Source organism: Aplysia californica, unplaced genomic scaffold (assembly GCF_000002075.1).
Source record: "Aplysia californica isolate F4 #8 unplaced genomic scaffold, AplCal3.0 scaffold00298, whole genome shotgun sequence".
Taxonomy (NCBI): Eukaryota; Metazoa; Mollusca; class Gastropoda; order Aplysiida; family Aplysiidae; genus Aplysia; species Aplysia californica.
This window is the reverse complement of record NW_004797568.1, coordinates 259964-280350: the sequence shown is the minus strand read 5'-3', so window position 1 is coordinate 280350 and position 20387 is coordinate 259964. Positions and strand designations below refer to the sequence as shown.

General features: G+C 36.9%; 1 protein-coding gene across 2 annotated transcripts; it reads right to left on the bottom strand.

Annotated features, from left to right (window-relative positions):
• Positions 1-1729: 1729 nt before the first annotated feature.
• On the bottom strand, positions 1730-19906 carry LOC101860904 (coiled-coil domain-containing protein 24). Of its 2 annotated transcripts, none has more exons than XM_005101764.3 (9): positions 19831-19906; positions 16982-17151; positions 16148-16311; positions 13418-13482; positions 12456-12534; positions 11310-11402; positions 10270-10400; positions 8910-9012; positions 1730-7318 (listed from the first exon to the last, which is right to left on the bottom strand). In XM_005101764.3, the coding sequence occupies exons 2-9, from the start codon at positions 17111-17113 to the stop codon at positions 6616-6618; spliced, it is 1470 nt and encodes a 489-aa protein (XP_005101821.1). In that variant the 5' UTR covers positions 17114-17151; positions 19831-19906; the 3' UTR covers positions 1730-6615. The 2 variants fall into 2 exon arrangements, with proteins under 2 accessions (XP_005101821.1, XP_005101822.1); XM_005101765.3 differs by having other exon boundaries at positions 1730-7294.
• Between the last annotated feature and the right edge of the window lie 481 nt (positions 19907-20387).

The following is a 20387-nucleotide window of genomic DNA, read 5'->3' as shown; positions in this document are numbered from 1 at the left end:
CAAATAAAAACCACAATATTCACTTCCCAACCCCTCAATCTCCCCCACCTCCAGCAACAGATGAATCGTACTCAAGGCCAACCCCTGATCGTAACACAACAAAAGAAGAAGACAAAATAAAGTCATGCCGCTTTTTTTTCTTTCTTTTTTTTAGGGGGATAAGTGTTCTACGGTGCTCGCAACTAAAGTCATATGAGTGCGCGGGACAGATTGAACATTTTCAGTTTGGTTGGAATTAATTGAGAATTACTTACTCTTATTGATTTTGGACCACCAAGGGATCTTTTACGTGCGCAACTTGCACACGGGGCCTCCGAGGTTTGTCGCCCTTTTCCGAGAAGGCTAGGTGTAACTAAGTTAGATCTCACCTACCCTAAGATCAGGGGTATGGCTGAAAGACAGCAGTAAGAAGGTGCCAAGGAGTATCAGCTTCAGTAGAAAGGCAGCAGAAAGAGTCAGGAGCCCAAAGGATTGGGCAAAGGGAGTGGGGTGGGCAGAAAGTGGAAACGAAAGCAGACGACAGAACATGGTTAGAGAATAGGAAAGGAGGTGAAAAGGGAAAATTTTAGAGAAGAAAATTTTCCGTCGCTGTCAGATTTCGATTCCGAGACCAATTGAATTAGAGGTGACACCCTAACCTCTAGACCACGAAAATCCCTCCGTGTTGCTTATAAAGTGCTTGCCGACACGACAACGCCCATATTTTGACAGGAAGCAAATCAGGACGATAGGAAAATAGAGAAAACAAAGTAAATTAAGATGTAGAAAGGTCAGACCATACCAGATAACCAAAGAAACTCTAAACACAATACAGACAGCACACTATAAAAGACAAATTAAATGTGAGAGAAAAGGTATAAAGTAAGATCAGAAATGAACCGTTGGTACAAAATAAGAGATACTGTCAACATTAAAATGTATTACGAAACAAAATAAATAAAATTTTATTCAATCAGTCCAAAACTTCAACGGCAATACTAGACTATTTACAACTAAACACAGCAATACATGTCATGTACATGTACGACCAAGCATTTAGAACACAAAGATATGCAATCTCAGATACATGACATATACAAATGAGAGGCAGCGTGGTGGAATCAGGCTCTCGTCAATTTTGGGGCATGTAGAGTTATTGGTGTCATCTTAAAGCTTGTTCACTTGTCTTTATTTCAAAGAAAAAAATATCCATTTCTATCTTGAATACAAGTCGAGATATTTGCCAATGAAGGATGTGGGGTCACCTGTTTTCAGAGGTAAAATTTGTGAGAAACTGGCCACCAAAGATTAGTTATTTCCTTAGCTTAAGAGTCTGTGGTAACTGAAAATTTACATTTTTTGTGCCTTTAATCAACGTTTTTAAGAAAAATCCACACAGAAATGAGTTATTTAATGGGCATGAAAGGTGTTGAGCTAAAAAAAAAAAAAGATAAAAATAAACAAACCTGCAGAAAAATGCAAGTTTCTTCAGTTTGATTATTTTGACGAGAGCCTGATTCCACCATGCTGCCTCACAAATGTGAGTGTGTCAGAAATCGCAATGCAATTATAATATCGTACAGAGTAAAACCAAAGATTCTCTAACTAGAGAATCTTCAGTAAAACTTCGGAATACATGTACTATTTTTGCTCCCTTCCGACTAGAAAGACTCCACAGCTTGTTGTTGCCACGGTTTATCACAGGAGGAGTATACAAGTAGGCCTACAAGGGAAGCTACCCAGTAACATGGCTTTGTAGAAGTTCTTTAATTGCTTGTAACATAGTTTACACAGGCCTATCCAGACCAAAAATTATTAATTTTACAGTGTCATCACTCCAATTTCTTTTGGGTTTCTTTTACAAATAATAAAGATTTACCTCCAATCTCAATCTCTCTAAAAGAAAACTAAAAGTATAACATCCTCCACCATTTCCATTCTGCAAACACTCTTATGCACATGTTCATATGCAAATAGTTACAACTCACACCAAAGTAACCAATCTGGTCGCATCCAAACACACAATGCCATTTTCCCCATTCCTCATCATAACTCACAGTAAACGTAGGCTATATATAAAAGTTATTTATATATATTCTGTTCATTTTACTTCATATTTTTCCTCTCCTATCTTTTATTGCATTTCATGCCAAAGGCACAGGTGTATTATTCACTGATAGATTTTATTTGTTCAAGTAAAACAAAAGTCTGAAGCAGTTAAACAGCAAGTTAGTAGTGCTCTAAATTTGCAATTCAAAAAATAAAAATCAGCCTGAAAACAGATAATGTACAAGTGTGTAATATCCACATACATTATACTTGACCACTTCAACGAAAATCCTCACTCCGCTCTATAAGAATCAATTAAGCATAGATCTACATATTATTATAGACTGACAAAATAGACACAAAACAAGAAGATGCTGGATCTGAAAATGCTCACTTGATAACCTTTCATATTGCAGGATCACAAAGCAAAATGCGTTCCTGATCAAGCGGACCAGTTACCAGGAATAGCAGTTTATGCAAATGAAAGCAATTCAAATATAAAGTTGTCAAATCAGATAACTCAAATGAGCAATGAAACTAAGAGAGATTAAAGATGGCACAAGATGAAACAGTGAGGATGAAAACTGAGAAAAATTATTCGCTGCAAGCTAAAAATGAGAAAAGTTTAGAGCTTTGATAATTGATGATGAAGCATTTTCAAACAATGCACTTATATTTTAAATATATGTGAGTTTCAAAATTTTCCTACAGTAAATTATTCAGGAAATATCAATAACTCTTGGAATAAGTATATACAGCACAAAATATTACTGAAGTAAACACTTAAGTAAAATGCCCCCCAGTTTTACCCTGTTTTTTAGTTTACAATCAATACTTTCAGTTTAATTTTTTAAAAGTATAATGGCTTCTTCATTCAGATTGCGGTCAAAGACAGAAAATCTATAAAAAATAACTTGCTTTAAATTTAAAGATAAACATTCCAGTATATTCTCTTGAGAGCAGCTTAAAACCACAGAGGGAAAAAATCCCTTGTTTGCAACATTTATGAAAGCAACACTTACCCACTGGGTAAATGTCTTCACTGCCTGCCAAACTATATCATCCTGTCAAGCAATTTATGAAGGCAACACCTAAGCTTTGGGCAAACCTTTTCATTGACTCCACCGTTAACATCACCCTATCAAGCGGAGTTTGTCTAGGACAAGGCAAAGATGAAGTTAAATTCTACTGAAATGGTACTTAATAATGAGGGGAAGTACAAACCATTGTTAAGAACCTGATAAAACCTGGTGCTGTAAATAAACTCAGTAAGAAAGCAAGACAATTTGGCACAATCATTTTCCCCCATAATTTCACAAGTACATGTATGTTGAAAATGAGGACTAGATGAAATATATGAAAAGATCAAGACACAAACACACAATCTTTGGACAGACCCTTAGACTCACCAAAGCATCTTAAATTACAGGTTCCAAGCAAACTTAAAAACCACTCCGCATGTATCAAAATACAGTTGAGTCCTCCTAAACCGAAACCTACTGCACTACAGGATTTTCTACAATATACACAGCCGTGGTTTTGGTATAGGAAAGTTGCTAAAATAAAAGAAAAAGAAGTGGAGACTCTATTTTCTTTGTGTTTACCGCTCTTTTCAGATTAACTGTGTTCTGTTAAAGCAGACTCATTTGTACTATGCATCGTCATTATGGTTTAACAAGGTATTGCTTTTATTAAAGAAAATAAGTAATCATTGGCTGAGAGCCAGAAGCGATTTTGCCTCTTTTGGCAAGAATATCAGAAATGACAAAACTGAGGTATTTAAATGATGATCCATCATGTCAGCAAATGTCAAATAAATCCGCTTAGTAGTTTTGCTACAATTACCATTCCCAATGTGTCACTGTTCGTGTTTCCAATTTGAACTTTAACATACATAATTAATCATTTTCTTCAAAAAAAGAAATTTGTTACAGTCACCTCCGACTCTCAACCAAGCATAAAATATGCATTTCCCACCTGCTTTAGAAGCCATAAGATGTTACAGTAATTTGTAGTATTGATAGTAATGGCATTTTGCAGGTGGGGACAATAATACTGATAATCGTTCATGGTGTAGGGAGGGAGGGGCTTGATATAAATTATAGTATGTGGTAAAAGAAGTGAAGGCAAAATCCAGGTTTAAAAACCACAGATACTGGAAGAATAAACTATGAAATGGAAAAAAAAAAATTGATAAATAGAAACGAAAGAGACCAAACAGCACCTTGACATGGATGGCAGGTACTTCTATAAATGAATTATTAATGGTTAAGGTTGAGCACATATCAAAATGCAAGGTACCCTATGACCAAGTGATGATGGGGGTCACAGCCTCTTCTGGCACCTCTTATGAAATGGTAAAGGGTGCCAATGTGATTAATGTGAAGCACAGCAGTAGCATCAAGGTAAAAGGAAAATACAGCCCACACTAACACTGCTGACACTGTAAGCGTGGATCTAACTATGTGAATGGGGTCATTGCCCAAGAAACACTCCAGGTGTTGATCTACATGAGCCATTCATCGCATGGGACTCACATCAGTGGTTTATCTACATTTCCAACCTTGGCTCAAAACATTCAAGATAATGAAACTTTACCAAGGCAAACATATAAAAACTTAAATTTGCCCAAAAGGACTGCACCTTAAAAAACCCACATTCAAAGAAAACCCCAGTCATCTTTATCCTCAGAAATCCACTTTAAGTTCGCTGTAAATCGACGAATTCGATTCACTTAAGTACATTGTACTTGTCTTTGCAGTGCAATTAGTCTCTATCTCTACTCTGTTCCACGGGTGTCAAATTCAATCACTTGGGGCCAAACTTAAGTGCCTTTAGGTTGCCGGCCTAACTGGATAAACACTCATTCAGCAGTGGAAAACAAAACATTTTTAAAACAATTATATAAACAAATTAAAACAGACAATAATTATTAAAATAATAACAGATCAAGGCATATCAATTTTCATTCTCATGCATATGTCAGAGCTAGATGGTTGACATCTAGGTAGCAAGTAGTTTACGTTTGGAATAAGTATAAGATTCTGTGTTATGGGTGTCATGGATATTCTCAGGATGGACTGCCTAAAATTATCTCACGGGCCAGATATAATTGTTTGCTGGGTCGACATGGGTCTTGAGTTTGACACCTGTGTTCTGGTCAGTCCTCAGTCCAAACAGTGCATCAGTGACTCCATAAGTATCAGCAGGGATAAAAGACAAGGACAAAATATCATGTAACGAATCATAAGTTTATGCATTACAAAATATCACAAAGTATCCTGGGTTTGAAAACACATGCTTTTATTCACAAAATGTATTTGGCACACTCTGTTTTCAAACCACCTGATTCGGGCATTATACTGTGTCACTCAATGTGACTGATGACACAGCTGCTCATCAATCAAAATATGGTTGAACCTGCTCTAATGGCCACTTGTATAAGACAATCTCCTGTACAAAAACGACCTCCTATCGCCTTCCTTGTTTATTTTTTACATTATAATGACACCGTGTGAGAAGGCCACCAGTCTAAGATGGCCACTTTTCTCCTCAACAATGGGTGACCAAGTTAGACAGTTTCAACTGTATCTTATTTGAAGGCCTGCATGCATTGCCTATAGTAGAGGCCTCATCATTTTCTTTGCCTCGCTATTTTGATACAAAAGAGGATGAGGCAATTTTAATCAATCAGGTCTAAAAAAATAGACACGTGTAGTTCTGATTTACACCAGGGGAATGTCATCAGCACTATCTATGAATATAGTCCTTGGATGTCTTTCTAGTCAGGATAAAACCTGTATTGCTTTAAAAAAAATTTTAAGCGCATATTTCCTTTTTTAAAAAGGATGGTGAATAAATTAAACTTGACTCTTGATGGATTGTAAATGTTTTACTGCCCCTTTGACACAATTTGCATCTTTATAAGGAGGGATGCCTCGCCCTGCCACTCAGGGTCACGCCATCCTCGCCGAATGGGATGCAGTATCCAAGCAGACAAATGGAGATACTTGATAAAAATAATTACCTCACACAGGAATTGTACTCATATTTTCTTCATGCAATAGCAAAGAACCTAACCATTTCACCATGGATACTGCAATTTTTGACAATTACACCAGTGACATATAACCCGTTGTGTGCTATCTCCGTCTATTTCACCATCCCCCTCTTACTCATATGCAATATTTATTCTAAAGTTAAAGTTCACACAATCCTTTTGAATTATCATATTTTTCTTAATTTTTATCATTTTTTCCTTTGTCGGTCACTCCCTCATTCACATCTTTGGAAGCACACAAAACACTCTTAAACACACACATACACACTCATGCACATACACACATATGTACACAGCACATGCACTCATACATTTATACACTTATATACATACGAACACACCTGCTACCATATATTTACACAAGTTCACACAAACACAGACAAACGCCAAAACACATACTCAAAACTCTCACTAGCATGCACAAGCACACACACAATAAGTAGGCGTTCTCATGTACGGTACACGGGTATATTATACTCACATACCGTACATGAAATTACCTACGCACAAAAAAAGCTCACACAACTTCACTCTCCATCCCGACAACCCATCACCATCTTCCTAAAGCGATTTGCAGAGCTGGGTCGCAATGCAGCAGTGCCATCGTGGGCTGACACTAATGGCTGTTCACTGAGGTCAGAGTTTGTAGCAGCAGCCACTGTCGCAGACTGGCCATTAGGAGGAGTTATCACACAGCTCTTACCAAGTCGAGAGTCCACAATCTTTGTCACATCTACCACTCGCACACGCCCAGGGCTGGCCGTTCGACGCCGAGCTGGGTTCAAAGTCACTCCATCCCCTCGCTTACTGACAGAAGGCGGCGTGGGTAGAGGGAGACTGGCACTACCACTTGGCGCTCCTCTGCCACTCTCCATCAGCAAAGATAAAGAGGAGGGGTGAGGAGAAACAACATCTCCATCGCTCTTCGTTGCCCGTGCTCCGATTTCAGGTCTATTGGCTACGTTTACTTCCTCAGCGCCTGAATTTGAGTTCTCCGCAAGAGAACGTAAGCCTGAAGGACTCAGGCCATGATGGTCTGTCGTAGTAAGTTTGACCTGATGGCCCACTGAATCACCAGCCTCAAATCCTGAACTCGAAATTTTCAGAATGTTGGTTCCGATATTAGGGGCACCGATGTTGTGGTCAGCTCTCAAGGGGGCAATGCGGCTTGGAGTTGCAGATGACAATGCCACCTTAGAAGTTGGGCTGGGTGGGGTGGCAGGAAGAACTCTGTGAGAGGGGGTAATATACAACACAACATGGAAAGACGGCTCGGCCTGTATCACTCACACACTCTTGGACAGCAAGTGAAATGATGACAGTGCTCAATGAGACACAAGACAAAGCACAGTTGATGCCTGACATATAATATGTGTGTGTCATGACATGGCTGAATCAGGCGCTAGTCAATTTTTGAGCATATTAAGTTATTGATATCATCTTAAAGCTTATTCATTTGTCTTGCTTTCGTTGAAAATATACAAATCTATCTTGAAAAGAAGTCGAGATATTTGTAGTTGAAAGGGGTGGGGGGGTTGCATGGTGTCAGAGGTAAAATTAGCGAGAAAATGGTCCCCAAAGTTTGGTGACTTACAAAGCTTGAGTGTCCTTGGAAACTGCATACATTTTTTGTGCCTTTGACCAACATTTTTCAGTACGATAATATCACACAGAAATGTGTTTTCAAATGTATATTCAAAGGTGTTGAGCAAAAAAAAAAGTTGTTTTTTAATAGCCCGATTGATGGAAAGATATTGCTTTCTTCCTTTTCATTATTTTGATGAGCACTTGATTTCACCATAATGCCACACACATGACATAAGTGTAGAAACGTGACAAAATAGGTTGCTTGTCGCACTCAGTTGTTTCAAAATATAAGGCAAAACTTCATTTTCTCAAAACTGTGTTCTGACTGTCCAACTTCAAAAGACTGTAACTAAAACTTTGAAGCCAAAGCAGCAGGACTAAAGCCATTTATCAAAACTTAAATCGATTAAGCAAATCTCTGATTTGACACTCAAAGTGTTATATTGTCAAAATGCGACACATCACTTTTTTTGTCACCTTGCTGCTGATATTACACATACTGACGCCAATTTTTTCTTTTTTTTTAAACATAGTCCATTACTCTGGGAAGCTGGAAATCAAAAGCGCTCCTTAGATGTTACATTTCATTTATAGATTAGAGAATTGTCCCAAAGATTTTTTTTAAAGTACATGAACAGGGAACATCTCTTTATCTTTTTAAAAGGCAATTTAATCTTTCAAAATGAAATAAACATTTTGCTCCAAAAACTGTTGGCTAACCTCAACCATCAATCAAGAAGAAATTGATAGAATATCAAAGCACAATTATTTAAAAGTCTGAGGCGTTTATGGAATTATAATTTTAGACAGATACATGAATTGACAGCCAAATGAAAAAAGGATTAAAAGATGAATGAAAGTGTATGCCTTAACTGACTGATTGGCTGACGTAAGGGATAAAAATGGGAAAAATATGTCCAAAAGACACTTAATCACTGTGATATTTCTAAACTATTGTCAAATACAGAATATATGTGAGGTGTACAGACAAAATGAGTTACCTCTAGCAATCCACGAAAACATAAGTGTCACAAACCCAAGGCTGAAATAAACATGGGGGTAAAATTCGTAGATTTTCAATCATCTGCATGTCTTTTATCATTTCATACTTAAAAATTGTTCAAATTCCACCTGTGAACTTTACTGTATCTCCTGTTTCCGTGGGGCTAAAATCAGAATAGTAACTCATTTTGTCAGCATGCCTCACAAATGCAGACTGGAGAGCTTATAGTACCTGTGTGTATTGTTGAACAGCGGTTTATTAACAGCCGGGGTCGGAGCGATGACATCAGATGACAGAAGATCCTTTTCTAATTGGCTTCTTTCTTCTCGCAGTTCTGAAGAAAAAAAAGATTTCCATTGAGCTGTGAGGTCCTAAGGATCAAAAAGTTAGTTTTGGTTAGGGAGAGGATAATGTTAGACCACAGTGATGAAAATTTATTCTCGAGTTACAAATCTCAAACATCCATGACCATGACACTTAAAACTGACTTCTGGGACTATGATCTACTTTCAATGTCCACATATCGGTATCACCATTTAAAATTTGTGTCATGACACTGTGGATATAAAGCTATTGGCATACTCATAAAGCCTGCTCATTTTCCTTGCCTTTGATGAAAATAATTACGTGTGTATCTTGAATAAAAGTTGAAATATTTGCAACTGAAGAGGGGTGGGGTTCGCTAAGCGTCAAAGGTAACGTTAGCGTGAAAATGGCAACCAAAGTTTGGTGACTTCCAAAGCTATGGTGTCCTTGGAAACTGTAAATGTACATTTTTTGTGCCTTTCATACATGTTTTTCAGTAAAGTCCATGCAGGAATGTGTTTTTAAGTGGACATAAAAGGTGTGGAGCTAAAAACCCAAAAAAAATTATAGAAATTGCCAAAAGGGCAGAAATATGTTGATTTGTTCAATTTCATTCTTTTGAAGGGCACTTGATTTCATTATGATGCCCATACATATCTGTGGTTGGATTAAACAGAATTTCAGAAGTGATATGGGGAGAGAGAAAAGTTTTGTCTCGAAGAATATTGGCATCAGTCCTCATTTTTAAGTTCATCTAATACAGAAAAACTTCCAGAGAGGAGGCGATTTTTGTAACGAAAATAAAGCTCTCACATTCTACATACAAGATCTCAGGTTCTAGAAAGACAAACTAAACAAGTTGTGTCAACCTTTTCCTGTTTACATTCTTTACCAACAGTGGCCGTGGATTTGTTCAACTTCCTATGCATCTAATGCTACTCACAGCCTTCCACTGTTCATATTCTTTACACTTCATGAAAGCTAATAGATGGCAGTCCTGAAACACTTTCCTCACTATAAATGAAAACAAGGCTACATCTAAAAGTCAGTGGACTACTTTTATCAAAGCAAACAACATACCTTTGTAGTAATCCCCCCAGGAGAAGCAAAGTGCATTCCTGGCCAATTCTGGCCAGTTTGAACACCAGAGTGGAACTTTTCAGTGGTCGGCTTTGGCCGGATTGAACATTAATGTCACAATCTTTGCATTTTTTCTTTAGCTGAAGCTTTAGCCAGAGTTGGCCAGGTCAAGCCGGAAAGGATTAGCATTGACAAAAAAAGTCACCTGTGAGAGTGGGTTCCCTTGATGTGTTCCTGGGCGTGATACAGTCTCGTACATCTGCCTGACAGTCGAGACAACCTTGAAGAAACTGGATGTCACGGAGAAGCTGGTTTACTTCATCCTCAAGTGTCTTCCTGAAAAACAGAAGGAGGAGTTTTCAACGGAACATATTATGTTCGTAAAAGTAATTTGCAGCTGTTTGGCAAAAGAGAGGGAAAAAAGGTCACTAGAGTTATTGCTGTTGGTTATGTAGACCTTTGTCCAGTAACCCATGGGCTTTCACAATTTGATTTAATGCCATGAAATAATGTGGGCGGATTTACTTTCACTGCCATTCTGTCTATATTTTTACTTTTGTAAAAAAAAAAAAAAAAAAGAATGGCAAACACACTGAAGCTGTGTTTTTGGTGGGTGAGCGAGAGTGGCTGTGTTTCCAGATCCTTCATTGCATTGGGTTTGATATCAAAAGTAAAAGTAGACTGTGGGTGGTTGGCAGGTGCTCTGGTGTGGTTTGCTTCTTCTCTCCTATGAAACATCTATCGTCCTTATCTCCCCACTTCTTTTTTATGTTTGTTACTCTCTTGTAACACCTCTAATCTTGTGGCGCTCATATGACCTTATGCAGTTGCGAGCACCGTTAAACCTCTACTAAAACAAAACTAAAAGTAGACTATCATATAAATAAATAGCAAAAGAATTTAAGACATCGCGTAAATAGCTAAAAGCTCAGAACAATCTCAACTCATTTTTCAGTGTCTCATCACCACACAAGCAGCAAAATCCAGCAGCTTACTACCTTCACGTGCCCCCAGTATCCGCCAGTTCATGCTTCACAAATTGGTCTTGTCAGCCATGTTCAAGTCCCCAAAAAGAAAAAGAAAAAAAAAACTTACACGAACAACATCAATTGATCAACAATCTACTATTACTACTATTACATAAGGGACAAGAGTTTGTTTTAAATTTTCTGAGACAGCCACTATATATATATATATATATATATATATATATATATTATATATATATATATTGATTTATCTCACCTGAGATTTTCACAAACCCTGTCAAAATCTAGGTAGTTGAGCTGTTTGTTTACAGCCTCAATTCCATCTTCCAGTTCATAAGCTGCACTCAGCCTGTACAAAAGAATGCAACAGATGTCAAATACTCATCATTTGAATCCTTCAAGTTTTACTACAAGCTGAGAACAAAATATTCTAAAAGAAGAGAAACAGCTGGCGAATTTATCACTTATATCTACAAACATGTTATATGTAACAAATGTAGGTGATTTTGAACAGTCGATCGAGAGCTAAAGGTGGCTGTGACCAAATTCTTAGTTTTGTGGAGAAAAAGACTTTTAGGGCAAGGAGTACACTGGAAATGCACAGCACAGACATGGACATTTCTAAATTGCAATTGTGGCAGAACAACTAAGAATCTTAGTTAAGATGCAAACTTATTTGATATAAAATTTACCAACATGATGGAATATCATGTGAATGCTCAAAGTTTACTTTTTTTTTTGCATTAAGTCAAAATAGACACAGTCACTTCTTGTTCTAAACTGATGAAATAATTTTCAATAAAATAGCACCTGCTATGGAAAAGGAAAAGGTCTAGACCACAAACCAGTCGGTAGAAAGCAAACAGGGCTCAAAATATCTCTACTCACTTCAAATTTCTTTTCTCTTTTTCCACATATTAAAAAGCCTAATATTTTGTTTAAAGATTTTTAAAATAATAATTTTTAAACACTTTCAAAAAAGCAAGCAAAACAACAGTTGCCTCATGTGTTCACTGTTAGATGTACTGTTTCAGCACTGTCTTATTAAACAAACTATATTTCAATATTTCATTAATACAAGGCACATGGTTCTAAATATAGACAGCAATACAGGCAATTACATTTTGAGACTCTTTTTCTCGATCTCCCTCTAGGAGCTGAATCAAGAAGAAATATTGACAATAGTTGTTTGTTATGCTGCAAGTTAGACTGACAAATATGGCTGCTCACATTCTGTTGCTTTAATTCTTGCTAAGATAATAAGACTATTAAGGAAAGTTTGTTTGCTGTAACCTGATGCTTCCTTTTCTCTCAATTCTATCACATGACACACAGTTGCTTCCTCCCTGACCTAATTTCCTCTAAAAAATAAGGCCATTAATAATCATTTTCATAACCTCACCTGTCTGGTGATACAACCATCAAGGGGGTTTCTCTACCATCTGAAGAACGTGATGAGTGTCCAGCTGAAGAGCCTGGTCCTAATAAGAAAAAAAGAAGTGATTGCAAGACAAATTTGAAAAAAAGATGAAGAGAATCTTCTCTGTATGTTCAGCATTAAAAATCTTAATTTATTTCTTTTTTCTTTCCTTGGTAAGTGTTTTACAGCGCTCGCAACTGCATAAGGCCATATGAGCGCATGGGACACAAGCCTAAACATTTTCAGTTGGTAGGAAATTTTGAATTTTGTCTGGGTGGCGGCCGAAGCCTACTCTTATCGATTTTAGACCACCAAGGGATCTTTAACGTGTGCAACTTGCACGCAGGACCTCCGAGCTTTTTCGCCCTTGTCCGAGAAGGCTAGGTGTAGATCTTTCCTACCTTAAGATCAGGGGTGTGGTTAAAAGACAGCTGTAAGAAGTTGCCAAGGAGTAGCAGTAGAAAGGTTGTAGAAAGAGTCAGGAGCCCAGAGGAGGGGGCAAAGGAGGTGAGGGTAGGGGGCAGAAAGTGGAGACGACAGAACATTGCTAGAAAGCAGGAAAGAGGGTGAAAGGAGACAATTTTAGAGAAGAAAATTTTTCCAACGCTACCCGGATTCAATCCCGGGACCTTTGAATGAGAGAAACCCTTAGCACTGCTTAAACGATTTTGCTCTGCGCTCTTTATATCATAACTGATCATTGAAGAATTAAGCAGAAGAATAGAAAAGAAACTGAAATAAATACAAAAAAGCAAACACTGCTCTATTTTCAGCTATTTTCATCTTGATTTTACAATCACATAAAAAAGGATAATTGTCTTTAAAAACTGAACAATTTGATAAGTAGCAACTAAAAAAAGCCAGTCTTTAAATGGTTGAGTCTAAGACATGCTTTGTATAAATACTCATATGCACCCCTCACGAATACAAAAAACATCACTTACGACTTTGTTCCTTGGCATAATCCAATACAGATGAATTGTGTTTCTTGAAAATATGATCAGGGTCACTGAAGAAAAAAAGCACATAAACATTGTTAAATGATATCTCTTTTAAACATTTGCATTTTCTACAGCAAAGTTAGGCACAGATGTTCCCATGGTTAGAATATTACCTATTTGGAACCTTCAGTAATTTCATTATAAAGAAGAGAGTAAAATAAGCAACAAATTAGTTATTTCAATGGTCAAATGCATATTTAATTCTGTTTTTATTTTGCATTTCAAAAGCAAAAACATAATTCTCCATAAAAGTTTGTTTTGTGGAAATATATACCCATTTGTTTATTTTCCAACTTAGATCAATCCCCTTCATTCTTCACATTACACATAATTTCTTGATAAAATCTTTTTTCAAAATTAAATAAAGTTTGTGACCAACAGAACAATAATCCTTATGACTTGGCCCCACTTTGAATCTTTTTTTTTTTTTGCTTTCCAGATGATTTGATAGAAAAGTGCATACCTTTTACTTCTATACATCCTATATATGCCCACAAGCAAAGACTGACGACTTCTGACTAAAACTGTAAAAATAGTGTTAACCCTGTGGGAACAGAGCAACCCAGAGACATCACCCTGGCCTACACTACAAATAGAGCACCAAACAGCATTCACAATATACATTCAACATGTATATGATCCATTGAGAAAGGTCCTTATTCTAAAAATTACCAACATTTCAGACATAAATTAATGATCTATTCACATTAAAGGAAGCCCAGTATAACATTTAATCAATTACATAAAATTATGCTCACACCAACAGACCAGTAAAAAAGTTTGTTCAGAGAAATGTTAATAACTTTCTTGTTTATGATCCAATTGGAATCAAAATTGATCGAAAGTCTGGACATACATCCAAATTATGTTTTCATAAAGTTCATTGCTGTTGCACAATAGAAAGACGATAAAGCATGTCACCGCTATACTTCAGGCTTTTGCAGTGAGGATGTATCAGCAAACAAAATCTCCCAAATCGCCATGAGCATTATTTACTCGGGCATACGGGATAGATATCTGTAACAAACAATCTGTCCCGAGCAAAAGATCCATTTTGAAATGTTCTGCAAATTTTGAAAGGTTTGGGTCTGTAGAAGATAATAACACGAATTTTAAGCCCTGAGTAACACACGGTAGGCAGCCTGCAAAAACAATTCACTCTTGAAAAGGTTAGGTTGGCCTGTGATTCGGGGAATTCTGACCAATACCTCGTCATCCTACCAAAGTTCTGGAGAAGTTTGGGTCTATTTTTTCAGGATGAAGGGTGACAGAACCAGATCTTTCAGCAAGATGGGGCTGCTCCTCATGACGCCAGAGCTGTTCCACGATAAATCAGTTACCATTTTGGTATCAGGACAGTAGTTTCGACTGAGCACAACAGAGTTCGAAACAACCCAGACCTGAGTTCACAGGACTTTCAATATTGGATATATATGTTTGAAGGACAAACTGTCTGGGAAAACGTTCGGAAGAATCCAAAACTTGAAAGAAACCATCACAGAGGGCACAAAAGAGATCTCTCCCGAGCAGTGTCAACGCCTGATTGTCAATATCTCTCCACCAAGCAGAATGTGCTTTACTCGAAATTGGGGGTGTCTGGAGCTTTGTTTTTATCTGTCATATTACATTGTTATTAACACATAATAAATCTGGATGGGTGTACCATGTTTCTGCAAGCTTCGATGTTTGTAGGCCTACCTTTATTCTAAGCAGATCGGCTTTCTTTTGGATGAACCTTTTTTCTGGTCACCTGGTATGCTCACTCACTTCTAATAAGCAAAAGAATTTAAGACATTACATTCTCTGACACAAGTCATTAATTATCCCCTGCCACCCCACCCTTTTCCCAAGAAGTGAAAGTTGACTTTTAAAATAAAATAAAATTAATTTCTATTGTCCAGACATTGCCACTTTGGTTTAGTGTTTCATCACACATACACACACATGCACAGATACAAACACACACACACACACACTTACAAACACACACACACATAAACACACACTAATATGCATATGCACATATCATACTCTCTCACACACATATATACACATACACACATACTATGCACTTACACTCACAAACAAACCCACATTCACACGTATAGGGTAAAAATGATGTTTAAGTTAGACACATAATCAGTATTTTTATAGTAATAGAATAGTATACTGACATGAGACAAATGTCACAATAATTGTTAGCAAGCTTTTTTCCCTAATAAACACTCTCTCGACTATTAAGTCAGCCTCACATCTGCTTTTTTTTTTCACCTCACCCAGCAAGTTTCAACAAACATTCTGTCTCACCAGGATTGAGCCTTTCAGCTCAGTGAATAGAACGGCAAAAAGAAGAAAAAAAGATACTCGCTACCTAGAGCCTATCCTGAACCACTGTCCACAAAGTAAACATCAACATTATGCACATGTTAAGTAAAAAGGTGAGTTCGGTGCAACAGATTGCAAAAGAAAGCCTTCCAATACTGTGTAGGTCTACACTTGACTTGGAAAGGAGGTGGCAGGCCAGGAAGATGAGTCGCAAAAGTTAATATATACTACTATTATTAATTATGTAGACCAGCTCACACACTCCTAAAGTCTCAGAACGTTATATTGCATCCTCCAGACCATGAGGATTATGCAGAACAAAATGCAACAACCAAGTACTTCACTTACAAGCCCTTCCTCTTTGCCTTTTCCTTCACACTATCGACAAAGAAACAGATCTCTTGTATCAGCCTCTCTCGTTGGTTTGGTGGCTCAGGTAAACCTCTTCGGGCAGTTGCATTGTTTTCTTCTTCATCTCTCATTTCACGCCAAATGTCCAGCAGCATATTAACCTGTTCAACAATGGAAAACATAAAAAATTATAGTCCCTTAGAACAAAAACAGATGAACCATTTGCTGTAAAAAAACACAATAACACAAAACTTCAGCATGAATATAGTAACTTCAGCTCTGCAAAAAGAGAAAACCTTTTCAATGTTTTTGTGTATGTAAAACAGTAGGTGGACCACATAGCTCGCTGATTTATATAATCAACAATATGTCCTGAAACATTTGTCACATATTTTTTGTACTAGAGCAGTGTCTTAAAACACTGATGTTTAGAATTTTTACTGAAATGGTTTATAGAGTTTATATGTAACATATGTGGCCACATTTCCTGTAGTATAGTATAGATGCTACAAATGTACTTGCATAATATGTTGTTTAAGTCCCAACTTAGACAAAGCAAACTGAGTATCCAAATTCTTTGATTACTAGCACTTTAAAGATTAAGGTGAAATATAAAAACAATTTGGGTTTGTTTGTTTTTTCACATATATACAAAAGTTGACTGACTGAATCACCAGCTCAGTAATGAGTATATAATAAAAGATCTAGAATGCTCAATGATACAGCAGATGACATAACACATTTCCAGTGATCATACTACGCACTTTAATATGTTTGTTGAGCAAACAACAAAATTACAGTGACATATATGTTCAGAACAGAAAACATTACCTCATCATGAAGTTCAAGGCTTTGATCAACCAAAGATACTCCCAGCATGCCTTTAAGCTCCTCTCTTTCATTGGAGCAAACATGCTGCTCAACAAGTCCCCACAAGGAAGGCGGAGGAGAATACGCCTGCATATTGTGGCACAGAGTTTCACAGTCTAGATCCCTGTCTCCTGATATATAAAAAGTATTGAGCTATTGTTAGTGCGCAATATTGATGTCTTTTAGTAAAATCAGTCATCATATATCTCTATAGCTTATTATACTAATTATGACCATTTATTACTTTCCATTATCTCAACTGTTTCACTTTACTTTGAGAAAATATAGTAGAGAGAGAACATAGATGAACATCCTATATTGTCTGCAGACTTGCATAAAGGCGCCTGCCAAGCAGATCATCTCAACTCTTAAAAAAACAAAATACAAGCAAGGCATAGTGTTGTAAACTTTTTTATCACATTAACAGTAAATAGCTAGCTGAGCACTGAAGGAAAAGAGATGTGAGCTACTGCCTCCACAATAACTCAGCATGATTTTTTATTTCAACTTAATCAAAACCAGCTGTAAAAGCACAATCAGCACGCAGACCCTTTCATGGATCCTGGAGAGGAGGGAGGAGCAGCTATGGCGTCTGCAATGATGCATATTCTCCAACCAAGTAAGTACCCAAGTAAGTAAGTCTTGCATCAGCGTTTGTCGCAGCCGCGCCCCGCAAATCGCGGTCTTGATTTTTGGCATTTTTTGGTCCGCAAATCGCGGCCGCGATTTTTTCATTTTTCAAAAAAAACAAAACCAAACAAAAAACCAAAACAAACAAAACATTAACACCGCCGGGGAATAAAAAAAAGTCAACTAAAGAAACCGAACCTCTTTGCTTTTAGAAAGAAAGTTTATTTTCACTTAAGCTTCACTTCATTTCTTTCTCACTTGTTTACATCTCGTTGATTTGTTATTTTCATGTGAAGAATATAAATAAGTACATTACATTCTATTTGTATTGCTGTTCCTCTTTTATTTTTCCCTCTTTGTTGTAGATCTATTTTAATTTGTTAGTGAGTTAATTTTTTTCTTGTTTTTGTTCTGTTGTTTTTCTATTACTTTTTTTGTTGCTGTTGTTTGTTTATATAGCGTAATAATATATCATTTAATTTGATGTTGTTCCTACCTTTTATATATATATATATATAATATATATATATATATATATATATATATATATATATATATATATATATATATAGTGTTATGGGGGCTCTCTTGGCCTAGAGGTTAAGGTGTAGGCCTCTAATTTAAAGGTCCCGGGTTCGAATCCGGGTAGTAACCGAAAAATTTTCTTCTCTAAAATTGTCTCCTTTCATCTCCTTTCCTGTTCTCTAGCAATGTTCTGTCGTCTGCATTCGTCTCCTCTTTCTGCCCCCTCCCCCTCACCTCCTTTGCTCCCTTCTCTGGGCTCCTGACTCTTTCTGAGTCTTTGTACTGCTACTCTTTGGCTCCTTCTTACTGCTGTCTTTCCACCACACCCCTGATCTTCTGGTAGAAAAGATCTACACCTAGCCTTCTCGGATGAGGGCGAAAAGTCTCGGAGGGCTCGTGTGCAAGTTGCGCACGTTAAAGATACCTTGGTGGTTTTTAATCGATAAGAGTAGGCTTCGGCCGCCACCCTTGAAAAATTAAAAAATTTCCTACCAACTGAAAATATTAGGTGTGTCCCGCGCGCTCATATGACCTTATGCAGTTGCGAGCGATAACACTTACCAAAAAAAAATAATAATAAATGTGTTATGTTAGAACGTGTCTTCACCAAAACCGAATACTGACACTGGCATTGTGTGTGACTCCACAATTTACATACATGTAATATCCTGTACTTTTTCTTGAAACACACACGTTTAGAGTTGAAACAGCCAATCTTCAGATAGGTGGACACACTACGCCCTTATTTGTTAATTTTTGTGGTTGTTTATGCGCTGTTCTAATTTTGATTTCATTCTGTTGTGAAACCTTTCTTTTTCATGATTTTACACTCTGTGCGGCTACAAATGATATTCTGGATGCTTAAAACTGAAAACAAGAAATTCTAGTACTTTAGATTAAGTTACGTCTATCAACATCATATACACGTCGTCACAAAGAGTTGAAAGCTTGAAAATTAATGGCAACTTTGGCCATTTTTGTGGCAACTTTTGGCAACTTTTGGACAAAAAAATGGCAACAAACGCAGATGCTAGGTAAGTATACGCATCGTTTTTCTTTATCGGGAAAATTAGAAAACAGAACACACTTGATTTTTAAAGATAATAAATATGAACAAGCTAAATAGCAAGGAAAGAAGAAAGACTTACAACTAAAAAGAATTAAGAGGTTAATTTTTCTTCATTTTCAAGCTATGAGCTCATTCTATCAGAATATCAGAGATAAAGTTTCAAAACACAGTTTACAGAAAGTCCGAAATTATAAATGTTAAGGTAAATGTGTCTACATAAATCATAAATGCAAACAAACTTTGACTGACATAACAAACTGAAAGTAGTTTGGAACCAAGTTACATTCTTGTCAGTTCTAAATAAAGAAAATTACAATTGAGAATAAAAATAGGCATACGAATAGATCATGTAGATCTAGATCTAGATCTAGATCTAGACCTAGAATAGATCTAACTAGAGTCTATATACTAGATCTATGTCTGTCTACTATAGACACCTGATCAGTGTCAGATATGGTTATGAGTTTTTTAAGATTTCATATTCCTCGTCAGGCTATTGAACAACAGTCCAATTCAAAGAAGTATTATTCAAATAAAAGTCAGTGGCACTTTATACTTCTAAAATAAAGTACATGTCTCAACAAACCACTTTTCCAACAGTTTACTCATAACATCCGTTCTGTATTTCACTCCCGCATTCCCTGTAAACCACCATATTGTTTATCACAACGGCTCTGGGTCAGTGTAAAGGCCTTTTTTAAAGCTCCCACCCAAAGTTCTCAAAATGTCACATTCTTTTAGAAAATGTCTTCATATTCCATATCATTATAGTAGAATAAATATAATTTACATAACCAACTTCAGACTTGTATACATGTATCGCTATTTGAAGCAAACAAACTGATGCTTTTGCAGGATATTAATTGCATGGGAAAATGTAACCACCTGTCCGTAAGTCTCAAGGGAAATAAGTCATTCAAATTCAAGTAAACGCGATCTCTGTAGTAAGGGAGACAATTCAGTTTTTAAGTGCTTCAGAATGGCATGCTTTTCTGTCTTTTAATTGAACTTCCCTGTCAGGAAAGCTTTCAATGTTTTTGGACCCCGTATGAAACTTTCTCTCTCTCTCTCTCTCTCTCTCTCTCTCTCTCTCTCTCTCTCTCTCTCTCTCTCTCTCTCTCTCTCTCTCTCTCTCTCTAGCTC

Bases quoted from the DNA above. Each gene is read 5' to 3' on its own strand.
- LOC101860904 (XM_005101764.3), bottom strand. From the start codon at position 17,113: ATGCAGGCGTATTCTCCTCCGCCTTCCTTGTGGGGACTTGTTGAGCAG. The intron at 16,312-16,981 runs GTAATGTTTTCT...ATTGTTGAACAG, and splicing joins GCCTTGAACTTCATGATGAG to GTTAATATGCTGCTGGACAT. The intron at 12,535-13,417 runs GTAAGTGATGTT...TTTTCTTATTAG, and splicing joins TTATGCCAAGGAACAAAGTC to GACCAGGCTCTTCAGCTGGA.